The sequence below is a fragment of the Stenella coeruleoalba genome, assembly GCF_951394435.1.
Source record: "Stenella coeruleoalba genome assembly, chromosome: 19".
Taxonomy (NCBI): domain Eukaryota; kingdom Metazoa; phylum Chordata; class Mammalia; order Artiodactyla; family Delphinidae; genus Stenella; species Stenella coeruleoalba.
The window spans coordinates 2,838,360-2,853,653 of NC_137165.1; the positions used below are offsets into that span (position 1 = coordinate 2,838,360).

The window sequence follows — 15,294 nt, forward strand, 5'->3', positions numbered from 1 at the left end:
GGACAGTGTGATGCTCCATCTGCGCCATCTATGATGCTTCCTGTGTCTTTTCCATCAATAATACTTCAGTCAGTTGCTTGTCAGAGACGCTCAGCTGCTGACAGGTCCTCATAACCTGACTAAGATAAACTGCCAAGAGGTGCTTGCACTGGAAACAAAACACACAAACCAGTTAGAAACCGGAGGGGCCGGGCTAACCCAGACCTCTCACCACCATCACACGTAGCAGGAAAGGAGTGGGGCACAGACTGTGCGCCTCTCACTCACTGCCTACAACTGAAGACAAAGATGAGACCTCCTAGGAGGCAGTGGGGACGAAGGAGGTTTTCCTTTGCCTGTTGTTTGGGGCAACAGTTTAGATCCAGCTTGGTACAGGTAAAACCAAGGGAAAACTGAGACAGGCTCTTCATTTTAGTCCTAAATTATATTTCTTTCTTCCTCGCCTTCAGAAAGCTGTTAATAGCAATGGCTAACGTTCCTTGAGGTACTGTGCTAAGTGCTTCTGAGAATTATTTAATAATGAGATAATAAGATTATCTCATTTAAGCCCCCCAGCGGGACAGGTCTTATCCCCATCTTACACACATGCTCAGAGTCTACAGTGTAGTCCCTTCACCACTATTAGACTTCCGGGGCGCGGTGTCGGGGGCAGGGGCAGGGGTGGCGGGGCCCTCGCATGCCTCGGCCTGTGACACCTCTGGGGAGAGGACCTGTGCTGGACCTTGTGTCACAGCACATACAGCTTAGGTTACTGGAGGGCCTGCTTGAACCCTGTCATTTTACAGGTGAAATCAGCTGTGAAGGTGGCTTCTTGTTCAATGGGACATTCAACCTGCCACCCAGTTCCCGAGGTGTGTAAAAGAAAGGGGAAGAACTCAGCGGGTGCTACAATATTCTTCCTTGGCAAGACTTAACAAATGGCTGGGCAGTGCTTTCTCCTGTGGAGTCAGGAGCTTTGTGAGTGTGTCTTGTTCCTGCTTGATGCCCTGACTCCGTGAAGTCAGCAGAGGCACCGATGTGCTCTCCTGCCCCCAGGAAGGTCGAGCATGGCCAAGTGCCAGGCTGTCTCACGGGGAGTGGGAAGAAACACCTCGAGGCTGGACGTGGAGCTGGGGGTATGCAAAGCTGCCAGCAGCGATTTAGTTCGTATTTCTATTGGGCCGACTGGTTCCCCAGTTGCCAGCTTTGGGGATTACCTGTTGCCCTCCCCACAGCTTCATCTGTGACCTTTTAAATTAAAATGGGAAACTGGTGTAGTTCTAAAAAGGACACTGCATTTTGGGAGGGTAAACCCAAAAGAGAGGACTAACTGAAGTCAAAGAGAAGAAACTACTATGTTTCCACATGCAGTAAAATCCCCACTTTGTGCAGCTCTTAAACGACGCGGCGAGGGCTCTCAATCTCTCCTAGCTCAGCCGCAGCTGGGGGGCCCTTCCCATCCTCACCAGGAGGCTGTCACCCTTCCGCAGCACTGAGAAGGCAAATGCCGGACACGAACAGTAATGACAAGAGGCCAAACACACGTATGTTCTACCGGAACTTCCAAGTACCTAGAAAGGAAAGGATAGATGGGATCAGACTTGGAAAGGTGTGCTGGAAAACCACTCCCTTCCCCCGGATTTATCTGCCTGACGACTCAGAGCTGCTCTGCGCTGGGAAGAACCGTAGGAACATCTTCCGCAGAAGTGGCAACTCGACTTCCCTGCCTGCGGGACCTTCCTGCTGCCTTAGAGCTCTGCCCTTGAGGACTCCACAGGACAAAACAGAAGCGTTTCGGGTGGGTTAAACCATCCCTCTGGCTGGTGATTCAGAGGGCCCACTCCGTGGGCTGACTATAAAGAGGCAGAGGAGAAAGCCCCCTCATTTGCACTTCATCGTGGTGTTTCTCAACCTCTGGTATTTCACAGCATGTGTGTAAACGTCTAAAGCTTCCACCACACGTGTGAAGGGAGTCTGAAAACAGGTGAAGGCTTGGTGGTGAGGCAGAAAGACAGGTCTTCAGAAGAAAACGGGAAAGGGCTTCTGAAAAGCATCTGAGAACAGGAGGAATGTAGGAAGCAGAGAATCTTGTAACGGGATGATCGGGCGGCTGTCTCAGAGCGCGGTAAGCCCAGATCTGCCTGTTCCCCAGCAGGATGGAAGGAGCGCACAGATACGAGGGCTGGGAACACGCCAGTCCAAGAGCAGACGGCCGGCTGTCAGTCAAGTGGTGAGGAGAGGCCGTCCAGGGAAGTGACGCTGCATCTGGAGTGTGACTGGACAAACGGAGAAATCGCCTGTTTACGTCTCCACCACGAAGCGGCCAAAGACACAGCTGAGGGCTTCATTCCTACAGTTAAATCTGCAGGGCTTCCCTGGTGGCAGTGGTTAAGAATCCGCCTGCCAATGCCCGGGACATGGGTTCGAGCCCTGGTCCGGGAAGATCCCACATGCCGCGGAGCAACTAAGCCCGTGCACCACAACTACTGAGCTTGTGCTCTAGAGCCCGCAAGCCACAACTACTGAGCCCACAAGCCACAACTACTGAGCCTGTGCTCTAGAGCCTGCGAGCCACAACTACTGAAGCCTGTGCGCCTAGAGCCCGTGCTCCGCAACAAGAGAAGCCACCGCCATGAGAAGCCCGCGCACCACAACGAAGAGTAGCCCCCGCTCACCGCAACTAGAGAAAGCCCACGCGCAGCAACAAAGACCCAACGCAGCCAAAAACAAACAAACAAACAAACAAAAAAAACACTCTGCAAACTGTTGGCAAAAGGAGCGCCCTGGGCACGCGGCGCCACCCCGAGGGCTAGCTCACGTGAACCGCAACTTGCCACAGGGCTCCCACGTTTTGCAGGCTCTGAGGTGGCCACCTACATGAAAAGGCCAGGACTTAAAAAGCACCAAATGCCAGAGCTCCTCTTTCTCCTCACAAAGAATAAAGCAGCAGGAAAGGCTTCAACCGAGCAACAGCAGTGTTCAGGCACGAGCTGTGCCTGTTCGTCAAATGACCTGCATTCACGTGACGCGGCCATGTCGCTAAGGTTTCTTGACCAAGTCAGGAGAATTCCTTGGGGGCTGCAAGATTACCAGAAATGGCCCATGACTAGGTAAGAAGATGCCTACTGTTCCCATTAAAAATTTCAGCCCCAGTTACAAATCAGGTGTGAAGAAAATCACATGTTACAGATTTCCAGTCCTGGGGCGCTGACATGTTTTCGGTGGTGGACGCTGAGAATGATTGCAGGAATCTCCCCAGTGTCTGGAAAACACAGGCTGAAGGGAGAGCATTAAAGCAGATTGTTTCCTACTCAGTCCTGCACGAAAACCGATCAACATCCAGCAGTGACACCAACAATTCTTGCGTCTCCAAACTGTCACCAATGAATAAAACACTTCAGATTCCTTCTTCTCTCTGGATTTACATTTAACTAGGCATAAGCCTCTGGAATTCTACACTGACAAGTTCCTTCTTATGGTGGGTCCCCAGCCCATCAGAATACTCTCTGGATGAAGCTGAGTGCCGGTAACTCAGGAACGGGGAGAGTTTCTACAAGAGGTTCCCTTGCTGATCCTTTCAAAGGCTGGCTAGGACTCAAAACGTTCAGCCGCCCGAGGCAGTGAATACTGTAAATGAACAGTCAATTCTGAATTTGCTTCGTCTTTATCGAGCAGTGGACAACTAACGAACCCAATAATCAGGCAGAGATCGGAGTTGGATACGTTTAGAACTAGAAATTGACCTCACGGACCATCTAATTCACTTCCTTCACCCTTCAATGGAAAACCCCCCTCCTCTCACGGGAAATACTCCCAGTTCAGCCACTCAGAGCCTGGAATGTTTATCCCAAGGAGAGAGCTTTTAAAAAAGCAGTGCAGGAAAGAGGATACTCAAACCCAGGCTGGACGTGTGTGCACCTTGCCTGGAGGAAGTCTGCTGCGGTTCCAGTGAGGTTCTAAGGTGACTGGCCCACCTGCGTGGTCATCCACTCAGGACAGTTTTACTTTATGGCTGCTCAAGCCTCTTAGCATCCATCACAGTGGGGAACTGTATGATCTACTGTTCCCCAAGTTCGGTGCCTCTCTCGGAAAGAGGATTATACATTCCTGCCCTATTAGATACAGGCTGACTGTGTGACCTGCCTTAGCCAGTACAACGTGAGTAGCCAAGCAGAAACATTAAAAACGGTGCATACTATGTCCTCTTCTCTGTCTGCCGTGAGATCCGCAATGTTCCAGACGGGGGCTGCTCCATTGACTGGGACCCTGAGTGAAGACGTTTTGGAGCAGAGCTGCAGTTGACTCTTAATGGAGATGTATAGTGAGTGAGATATAAACTTTGTTTTGAAATTTGGGGGTCATTGTTACCACAGCCTAACTTATTTAGCACCTCCTGACTGACGCACCCCCGTTCCTGGGTGGACCAAAGTTTATCAAAAAGCAACTCAGGTAACAACGTCAGTGTGACTTTAAGATAATTTCCACTACACCTGGACGAAGTGAGAGCATTAGAAGGTTGCCCTATGGAACGATAACTAGCAGGACCAAGAGGCAATGTCTGACTCAACTTTTATCATCTCACAGGACCTCTGAATTAAGCCAACTTCTTTCTATGTTACTATATACAATGAAACCACTGAGGTTAATTTGAGGGTGTCTATAAGATTTCTACAGCCTCATTTAATTCAGAGTCCCAGCTGACAGCCACAATTCTAAGAAGTTAGCATTTTTATGACGAATAAAGCAACATGATATAATACAGAATGTGAATGATGAAAATTAAACAACTCACAGTGATCCTGGGAGGAACAAAAAAGTCAACAATAACTGAAGTATTTCAGAGTCTTTAAGATTTTAACTAACAATGAGATCCCAGAACTAGAGGGCAGTTGGGACTCTGCTTGTGCAGGTCAGGGGTTCTGCTGATGTTGGAACTAGGACAAAAAATCCGAAACTAAAAGACATGGGAAAACTCCGAGGCCCTCCCCGTTGAGGGTATTTTAGCTACATAAAAACCAAAAGTAAATACTCTAGAAAGAAGACGGAAACGCTTCCTCAGGTACAAACAACATCACTTAAGAGTGCCGCTTATTAATCTATGCAGCTCACCACGAGAAAGTTCTCATCAGCAGCCTCTTTTAAGTAAATACAACCCAGAGTTTTAACTGCAGCCTTCAGCACGGATCACCCCGGCTTACTTCATGCAGAAATGCAGGAGGACGTGCCAGGTTGGCCGCACCATCCTGCAGTGTGGAACCACAAGTAAGTTCACTAGGCAAAGCCACCCGTGTACCCACGAGGCTCTGCCCAGTCACTCACTCACTAAGAATGAGTCAACACGGTCTTAACTCTGAGGTCATCATAAATAAACCAGAATCCAAACACTGAAAAATCCCTCCTTCCTGGTCTTCAGCAAGGCCTGGATTAAATACAAGAGCTGACAGCTTCGTTTTCACTCCTTCCAAGCCAGACACAAAATTCTGGAGACCACTGCTGGTGTTTAATTTCATTCACAAGATTCCCTTCGCTCAATCCCAGCGGCAGGTACCACTGTCTAATGTAGCTAAACTGGGGGTGGGGAGTGTGGCCCACTGCTGACGTACAGACAGGCAGTGCAGGATGGCCTTTACACATCCCCGCTGCCGGAGGTGACTGTTAATTTTCTGCACCTCAGTTTTCGGCACAATGAATATCTTTCCGGGCTTTTGGTGAGAATTATCAATACATGAAAGTAATTCGGAGTCTGATAAGAGTCTGATCTGTTACTTACAAATCTACCTACCTTCAGCTCCAGTGGGCAAAACTAAGGTCCAAGTAAACTGCCTGAATTCAGCAGTTTGGCCTTCATGAACACTTCTTGACAACAATTTTGACAGATCATTTCTATGAGATGAACCTGGACATGTGGAAGGATTTCAAAGTACATTTTGGTTTTTGCTTGTAAGCAAGAGATAATGTAACAAGGTGATGGAGTCAGCACTTTTTGGTGGGTGGGTGGGTGGGAAAGTACCTCTAGTATTAAACGACAGGAAGGCAAAAGTTGACTGTGCTCCGTTAGACCTAAGAGATCCTCTCTGCGTCATTGCTGGTTCTACACATCGCTACCAGGTAGAGCTAACAGGTCATGTTTATCTTATTTTAACTACTCATACTCTTATTTTACCAAGTTGGGTCAAAGGCTTTTCAAAAGCCCAGGAAATACTCAGAGCTGGTCACCAGCTTTCACAGAGATTCATGAAAACATTTTGTCCTTCGGGGATTCTGTTGAGATAATCCCCACCTCTAGGTCTCTACCTGGTAAACACGCCTCCCACTGGGTGATGAGATTAAGGTGACGGACTGGCGATCAACGAGGTCCAAGGCCTGGACGGCTGATGAGCCAAAGACAAACTTCAGCCTGGGGAGCAGAGAAGCTTCAGGTTAGATGGCTGGACTCAAGCCACCTCTGTGACTTGACCCAAAGGATCACCACTGGCAGGTTTTAAAAATTCAGTTCATTTTAATTTGGAAGAAAAAAAAAAAGCTGACAATACAGCAAAACCCCATGTAATCGACCCCCCAGAATAAATGTTAACATGACCCCATGTAATCGACCCCCGAGAATAAATGTTGACATGACCCCATGTAATCGACCCCCCAGAATAAATGTTGACATGTTGTTTGGATAAAGAAGTCCTCTTTATACTTCAGTCTTTCCTATTCGTCCCAACTTCCTTCATCCCCGAGGCAACCACATGAATTTGATGGTTTCCTTCCTATTAATGTTTTTATATTTTATAATACATAGTACATATGTGTGTGTGCATACATATATATACACACATACATATATACATATGGTATCGTTTTATAAGTTTTAAAACATAAAAGGTATATGGTAGGCTTTTTTGGCAACTTTTTTTTCCCACTCAGTGTACTTTTGAGAATGATGCATGTATATATTTGTGTGTGTATATATATATATATTTTTTTAAACTTTTGAATATATTCTATTGTATGTACATAATACATTTTATGTTTTAAATACTCTATTTTTTTTAAGTACTCTATTGATGGACATTCTGAATGTTTCCATTTGACACTATTACAAATAATACTCAGTTATCCCCGTACATGCCCCTTGGTGCACATATATGAGAGTCCTTCCTGGTTATGTAAGTGAAAGTGGAACTGCTGGGTCTTAGGATATGTGCAGTTTTCAGTTTTAATGGGCGCTGCCAACAGCTTCCCACCGCGGAAACACTGCTCCCCCTAGCGCCATATGAGAGTTCTATTTCCTTCTCATTCTCACCAACACCTGTATTATCAGGCCTTTTCATGTTTGACCATCTGATGGGTGTTAAATTTGTTCTTTATGGATCAGTAATAAAGGCTATCCAGCTGTTAAATGATGTACCAGAAAAAATGTGGTATGTGGGAAAATTCTTACAATATGTTAGGTGAGAAAGGTCGGGCACCGTATTTTATATCTAGAAACTCCATCATGTTAAAAATTTTTTTCTTAAGAAAATCTACAATTACCTCAAAATAAAACATTACATTGAAAAAAAAGGCGATAAACCAAATTGTAACAGTGATTATCACTGGCTTGTATGATTATTCATGCTTTTGATGTTTTGTTTTCCAAGGACTTTATTTATTTATTTACAAGTATGGGTTATTTTCATAAACTGGAAGATAAAATGGCTGGGTTGAACTAAAACTAAAAAGTTAATGTTTTAAAGAACCCATATGATTTGACACAAAATAAGAAGACAGCACTACTAAGGCTTTAAAATTAAAACGTTCAACTTCTTCATTTTCTAACAAAGTAGTCTGTTACTATAACAAACTGTTAGAATGGGAAAAGTGTTTAAAATTAAACATAGGACGATTGTCTATGGGCAAAGAAAACTAAAGACATAAAATCTGGTAACAACTTTATCAATCAAATTCCAATTAACTTTAAAAATAGATCTAATAAGAATTTTTTTAACTTGCCTTGTCTACTTTATAACATATTGTGAATATCTCAATGCACTTTTAACCACTTTTAATGGTTATAAAGAATTCCATTGTAAAGATCAATTACTTTTATTTTCCCCAAACTCTATTTTTTGGATAATTAAGAGTTTGTTAAATTTAATTTGAATAATTAGATTGTTTCAAGGTGTTTTTTCTTTTTGCTACCATAAACAATAGTGGATGAATGTGCTCACTGTAGTCTTTAAACATCCATGATTAATTCCCTGAGATACAGTCTTATAAGTGGAATTTCTGGGTCAAAGAATATGTATATTTTAAAGCTCCTGTTCCCAGCTGCCAGTTTACCTTCCAAGTTACACTCCTACCATCAGTTATCCTCTTCTCCATGTTCTTGCCAACATCTGGAAGATTCTTACCAACATCTTTGCTGTGATACCCAGGTTTTATAGATGGGAAGTTATCTAATTATTTTAATTTGTATTTTTATGATCACTAGTAAAATTTAGCTTTTTGTCAAAGCTTTTGGTAACTTGAATTCTTTTATTACTTGCCTATTTTCTTTGTTTTAAATGTAGTCATTTTTTTAATAATGTAAAATCTTTGTAAAAAATTTAAGAAATAGAGAAAAAGTTAAAGCCATTTTCTAAATTGCACCTCCTTCCTCCCCCCTAAGATAACCTCTGGTATAAGTTGGTGTATATCCTTCAGGAGTTTTTAAATATAAATGTTTATGTGCAGTTAAATGTTTAGTTACTCCTAGGTAGCTTTCACTTTTTTCTTGCTATTAGGAATGTAATTAATGTTTGAACTTTGTGTATGAAGGAAAATAATTATTAGTTTCTGTATTTAAAAAAAACCTTTATTCTCTTGGTGTTTAAAAAGTAGTTATGTCCCCTACAAATAATGACAATTGTCTCTCTTTGCAAATAGGCATACGGCTGACTCTTGAACAATACGGGGATTAGGGGCACTGACCCTGAGCAGCTGAAAATCTGCGTATAACTGTAAGCTGCTCTCCATATCTATGGTTTAACCAGCCTCACATGGTATAGCACTGCAGTATGTATTTACTGAAAAAATCACTATGTGTGGACACACATAGTTCAAACTTGCGTTGTTCAAGGATCAAGTGTACTTCTCATTTTTTCATGTGTTCGTGTAACAGCTACAACTTTTAGAGCAATGTTAAAGTGGCAATTAGGACAATAATGGAATACCTTGTACTGTCAGATACAGTGTTGGTTATTCACTTGAGACAGATTTTTAATCATGTAAAGAAAATATTGTTCCTAGTTTAGTAAGAATATTTTTTAAAAATCAAGAGTTGATGCTGAAAGAATTTGGCCTTTAAAAAACACATTAATGATTAAAAACAAAAAACCCAAATACAACAGGATATATACTTACGATAACAGATGCTCATCAGGAACTGTAAAAGAGGAATGGAAAGGTTAATTGTGTCAAACCAGTGACCATAGACAAAACCATCTTAAAGAGACTATAAACAGGGGCTTCCCTGGTGGCGCAGTGGTTGAGTCTGCCTGCCAATGCAGGGGACACGGGTTCGAGCCCTGGTCCAGGAAGATCCCACGTGCCGCAGAGCAACTAAGCCCGTGTGCCACAACTACTGAGCCTGTGCTCTAAAGCCTGCGAGCCACAACGAGTGAAGCCCGTGCACCGCAACAAAGACCCAACGCAGCCAAGATAAATAATTTTATCAAAAAAGAGAGAAAAGACTATAGCCAAGAAGACTTTTGTGTAAGATGGTGAATTGAACATAGGCATCAAATTTTACTCCTTCCCAATATTCTGCTAAACAATAATAAAAGGAATTTTTAAAAGAAGCATAAACTCCCCAGGATGAGGACAGGGAGAAACACAGCTGGAAAATAATTTACAAGACCTGAGAACACTGAATCCTAAGTGAGCAATGGGAGAGCCGAGTGTAAATCAGAGCCTGATTTACCCTTCAGAATCTAGTACCCCCTCCTGCTAAAACAAACCTCAGAAACTGGTGGCACCAGATGGCTCTGGAGTGGGAAGGAAGCAGGGGGGCTAAAATAAGACTCTTTGAAAGAAAGTTTAAGAAGCTAGAAGGTCGCAGAATAATGCTTTCAGATGTCTGAAGAAATGGTATTTCCAACATATAATTCAATACCTAGCCAAACTATCAATTAAGTGTGAGGATAGGAAAAGAACTTTTTCAGGCATGTAAAGCCTCAAAAAGTACATCTCGTGCTTTTCTTCAGGAAGGTACTAGAGTATGTGCTCTATAAAATAAGGTAGCAAACTGAGAAAAAGAAAATTGTAGGGTGAACTAAATAGAAGGCTCAACTTAGGTAAAGGGAATTCCCCAGACAATAATGGTGAAGGGAGATCTCAGGAGACAGCCAGCCCATAGGAGAGCACACCTGAAGGCTCTAGGAGAGACTCCTGCAGGAACATGAAACTGATAAAACATCTCATTCACCTGAACATCTTGAGTAGCGATTTAGAACACTGGTAAAAAAAGAGTTTGAGGTTGAATCAGGGATACATGAAAAAGTAAACAAACACAAGTATGACAGTTTTGAGAGAAAGCAGAAAGTTACAGGAAAGGAAGCGTAATCCTAGCTTCCTGCATGGCTCAGCTGTGACTCAATTTTATGTCATCACAAGTGTAAACTCAGTATTGACCTAAAGAAATTATCGTTGAAGGGTGGGGGGTCAGGAAGAGTGTATGACTAACTAGAACAAAGATTTTTAAAATAGCAGAAAACGGTTCTGCTGAAAATAAACGTGAGTCAGTGGTAGTGGTCGCTCTGAGTCCTGAGCATCAGGGGCACCTGCAGGCCCCCTTCAAGACTCTCAGTGTATGGTTAATCCATTCAGACAGAGCCCATCTCGGGCAACCGCTGTTTGAGCTGACAACAGACTGGCTTTCCCCCCACCCTTTCTGGGATCAGAACATGTTTGAATACCTGGCTGGCCTAATCTTTCAAGCACATATACTGCTTTAGTTTTAACTGAAATGAGAAAAGTTGGCTTCCTTTTCTCAATTCTTTAAAAACAGTAACTCAAGATAAATCCTTTTCAAAGTGCGGTCCTTTTCAAACAAAAGCCATCCAAGTGAACCAGCAGGGGCAGTTCTGAGGTCTAATCTATTTATTCAAGGACCATTCGGACGCTGGTTGCGCAGTTCTCATGCAGATGCACTTCGATCGGGACCCTCTCAATACCGGTGTGTGCTGCGAACGCCCAGGGATGCGGGAACCTGGTCACAGAGCATCCTCTGCTGGTCAAAGGAAAACAGGTACAGCCACAGCGTCCAGAACCGCCCCCGCCCACCCCAAATCGCTGCGTCTGCAGCCGGGTTTGCGGCCCTGAAATACTCGCTCGTTGAACAGGGTGTAGGAGAGGATTCGTTTAGAGCGAACACAGATTTTGAGAAGGAAGGGCTACTGACGAGGTCAACAGAAACCTCCCTCGTAGGGGCCAGCAGCCCCGCCCCGGTACCCCGGGTTTCCGCCCCCGCCGGCGCCGCCGCATAAGCCTCCAGCCCGTACTCGGCACGCCGTCCCGCGCCGCCGCCGCCATCTCGCTCAGCAGCTCCTCCACCACTGCCGGCAGCGTGAGCGCCCGCGCCGCCACCGCCATGACCGGTCTCGCGCTAGCCAGGGCGTGGCGGACGCGGTGACGTCGAGTGCGTCCCGACCAATCGGCGGGCGCTCGACGCCGGTGGCGGGACTTCCGGGGCGGGACTTCCGGGCCCCGGACCGCAGTCCGCAGAGGACGCGGATGGCCATGCACCGGATCCTGGGCGCGGGCCTGGCTCTACGTCTCCTGCGGGTGGCGGGGCGGCGGGGCCGGGGCTGCCCGGCGCGCCTGCTGCCGGGTCCGGCGGGAGGCCGAGCGCCCGCGGCGGACGTGCCGCCGTGCCGAGAGGCGCCGCGAGGCCTGGGCCCGGGCCTGCTGCCGCTGCTGGCAGGTGAGGGGCGCGGGCCCGCGGGCTGGGCGGGCCGGGCGGGCCGGGCCGGGCGCGGTGACCTCAGCGCCCCTTCCCGCAGCGCTCGCCTGGTCCTCGAGGCCCGCCCCGGCGGAGCAGGAGCAGGAGCGGGAGCGGCAGGGCGCGGGCGGGGCGGCGGCCGGGGACGCCGAGGCCGAGATCATCCAGCTGCTGAAGCGAGCCAAGGTGAGGGCCTGCAGTGACGGTGACACCGGTGGAGGGAGGCCCGGCGTCTCCAGTGCAGGTGGAGGCCGTCTCCAGTGCAGGTGGAGGCGGCGCCGGGGGCAGCGGAGTTAGCCAGCGTTGGGGGTGAGAGCGCCGGCCGGGAGAATTGTGCACACGTGTGGCGTCCTGATGGTGCAGCTTAATGCGGGCCGTGCGCGGTTTGGTCCTTCTCTCTCTCCCCCTCCCCGGGTTATCGCGTCTGTTCCATTGGGCTGACTGCCGCCACCTGGCCAGCAACGTCCACACTGATGCCCGCAGACGGCGGGGTGTGCCGATGTGCCAGCTCCTCTTTGAGGCTTCACCTGCCCCAGACTAACCCCTGATCTTAAGTGCCCCCCGGACACCTCCCTTCACCGTCTCTTGTTTACTGCTACCTATCTAGTTTTCCAGCCTGGACGCTTCATAGTCATTTTTAAAACTTGTGGTCCCTAACTACCACCTCCTGATATACTTAGAGTCCAGCAACAGATCCTTTTTGGATTTTGCCACCAAATCCAAAATATTTCTCAAATCTGCCCCCTTTTCTCTGTCTCTCCTGCTGTCACCCTGGCTACGCTGCTGCAGCCTCCTAACTCCAAGTCTGGTCTGCCCTATTGGCCCCCTGCCACCCAGTCTTCATGCAGCAGCCAGAGTGATTTTTTTTTTTTTTTTTTTTTTTTTTTTTTGCGGTACGCGGGCCTCTCACTGCTGTGGCCTCTCCCGTTTTGGAGCACAGATCCGGACGCGCAGGCTCAGCGGCCATGGCTCACGGGCCCAGCCGCTCCGCGGCACGTGGGATCCTCCCGGACCGGGGCACGAACCCGTGTCCCCTGCATTGGCAGGAGGACTCTCAACCACTGCACCACCAGGGAAGCCCCCAGAGTGATTTTTTAAATGTAAATCGGATCGTATCACTTCCTTGCCCATAAACCTTGAATGACTTCCCACAGCATTTGTGATAGAACCCGAGCTCCCTGCCGTGGCCTGAGACCCTACACGATCCACCCTACGTTGCCTACCTATTTGGCAGTTATCGTCAGGCTCACCATCCTCCCTTCACATCTGTTGCCTTCATTTTTCTTTTTTTTTTTAGAAGGAATTAATTAGTTCTTTTTATTTTATTTATTTATTTTTGACTATGCTGGGTCTTCGTTGCTGCGCGGGCTTTCTCTAGCTGCGGCGAGCGGGGGCTACTCTCTGTTGTGGTGCGCGGGCTTCTCATTGTGGTGGCTTCTCTTGTTGCGGAGCACAGACTCTAGGCACGCGGGCTTCAGTAGTTGTGGCACACGGACTTAGTTGCTCCGTGGCATGTGGGATTTTCCCGGACCAGGGCTCGAACCCGTGTCCCCTGCATTTTCAGGCGGATTCTTAACCACTGCGCCGCCAGGGAAGCCCTTGACTGGTTTTTGAAGAACCATTTTCTTCAGCCTGTAGGGCCTTTGCTCGTTCCCTACTCTCTGTTTGGGTCATTTTCCTCACAATTCCTTATTTGGTTGACTCTTTCTCTTCCTTCTTACCTCAGTTTAACTGTCACTTCCTTGGAAGGCTTCTCTGACTCCCATTGAGGGGGGACCCCTTATTGTTCCTTTCTGTTGCTTTTCTTCCTAGCTTTTATCATTAGTTGTCATTAAGCTTACTTGTCCTACAAGGTCACTTCCAGCCTGCAGGAAGAGAGAAAGAGGATGTAGGGCCAGCAGCTTCCTTATAAGATTTGATGAAAATTGCTTACATTCCTGCTGCCTGCATCTGTTGGCCAGAGTTTTGTCATGTGGCCAAACAGAGCTGCAGGGGAGGCTGAACTCCCTGTCACCATTGTAGACATAATGCCTGGTGCATAGTAGGAGTTCAGTCAGTATGTGACGAATGAATGAATAACTTCCTTCTGTGTGTTGGGATATATAGCTGTACCCACTTCCGTGTGGTAGCACAGGCGTCTGCTTTCTTTATATTTCATTTTCTGTTATTTTCTTTGTTTTCTCTTTTCAGTTGTGCATCATGAAAGATGAGCCAGCAGAGGCAGAGCTAATTTTGCATGATGCTCTTCGTCTTGCCTATAAGAGTGATAACAAGAAGGCCATCACTTACACTTACGATTTGGTAACTCCTCTCGCCAGTCTGAGCCATTGATGATTAAGGGTGGATGCAGGAGAAGGGTGGTTAGGCACCTGATTCATGTTCCTGACCTGCAGCAGGCCCTGAAGCTCTTTGCTTTTTGTTTTTACTAAGTTTTCTTTTGGTTTCAATTTTTATTGCTCTTGGGGTGTCACAAGACGCCTCAATCCCAGACAAAAAAGAAATGAATATCATTAATATTTGTTTCTTCAGTGAAGAGTGGATCTAGATTTGGTTTGTCATCATCAAAGTCTGTTCGCGTATTTGTTCTCACACCATTGCTGTACTTTGCTACTGGCAGATCAGTGACATACTTTTCTCTGGACTATTTTTTTAGCTAGAGGGTGACAGCAAAGGGGAGTCTTTAGCTTAAACGTTTTGAAGTAAGTAGGAATACAATGCTCTAAACTGAAAAACAACTTGTAATTAATTTTCAGATGGCCAACTTAGCATTTATACGGGGTCAGCTTGAAAATGTAAGTAAATCACTTTGTAATGTCATGAATTTGTGAAGGGCTAGCCTGAAGGAACCTCTGTTAGTAAGGGTACAGGCTAAGCTGCTGTAACAAAGAGACCCCAAAATAGAGTGACTCAAATAAGAAGGAAGCATATTTCCCTTTAATGCATTAATCCAGAGGTAGCTAAGCCCTGAAGATGGGTAGGTACCTCTGCTCCATGAAGTGGCCCAGAAGCCCAGGTTCCTTCTAAGGTAGGTCCTCATCTGCGTAAGAGAGCTGGCTCACCTCCAGCCTACAGGAAGGAAGAAGGAGAGGATGGAGGGCAAGCAGCTTCCTTATAAAGTGTGATTTAGAGATTGTTCACATGTGTTCTGCATGCATCTCTTGGCCACAGCTTCATCATGTGACCACACCTAACTGCAAAAGAGGCTTGACCTGGTAAAAATTGAGGAGAGTCTAACTAAAGAGATGGAGAGGAGGGTGAATATTAGGGGGTAGTTTCCAGTTTCTGCCACAGTGGGTTTGGAAGGGAAGTTAATTTCTGAAGTTGGTTTCTACTCATCACAGAATAGTTTTCAGGGTGCCCAGAGG

The 15,294-nt window shown here is 46.5% G+C and overlaps 2 protein-coding genes across 7 annotated transcripts in view; one reads left to right on the forward strand and one right to left on the reverse strand.

The window, feature by feature from the left end:
- Window positions 1-11,585, reverse strand: ZSWIM7 (zinc finger SWIM-type containing 7). The gene is made up of 5 exons (XM_079904407.1): window positions 11,490-11,585; window positions 9,352-9,373; window positions 6,274-6,376; window positions 1,446-1,550; window positions 1-148 (listed from the first exon to the last, which is right to left on the reverse strand). Exons 1-5 carry the CDS (start codon window positions 11,578-11,580, stop codon window positions 29-31), a joined length of 441 nt encoding a protein of 146 aa, XP_079760533.1. The 5' UTR covers window positions 11,581-11,585; the 3' UTR covers window positions 1-28.
- The window catches only part of TTC19 (tetratricopeptide repeat domain 19), a 26,861-nt gene continuing 21,629 nt past the window's right edge, over window positions 10,063-15,294 (forward strand). For 4 of the 6 annotated variants that reach the window (XR_013825019.1, XR_013825020.1, XR_013825021.1 and 1 more), the window contains exons 1-4: window positions 11,691-11,911; window positions 11,991-12,115; window positions 14,120-14,230; window positions 14,683-14,721. Coding sequence is in view for 3 of the 6 variants with exons in the window: in XM_079904402.1 (XP_079760528.1) it covers window positions 11,722-11,911; window positions 11,991-12,115; window positions 14,120-14,230; window positions 14,683-14,721 (465 nt within the window). In the remaining 3 variants the exon portion in view is untranslated. Of the gene's footprint in view, window positions 11,237-11,690; window positions 11,912-11,990; window positions 12,116-14,119; window positions 14,231-14,682; window positions 14,722-15,294 lie in introns of those variants that run through there. The other 2 variants (XM_079904403.1, XM_079904404.1) reach the window with 2 other exon arrangements.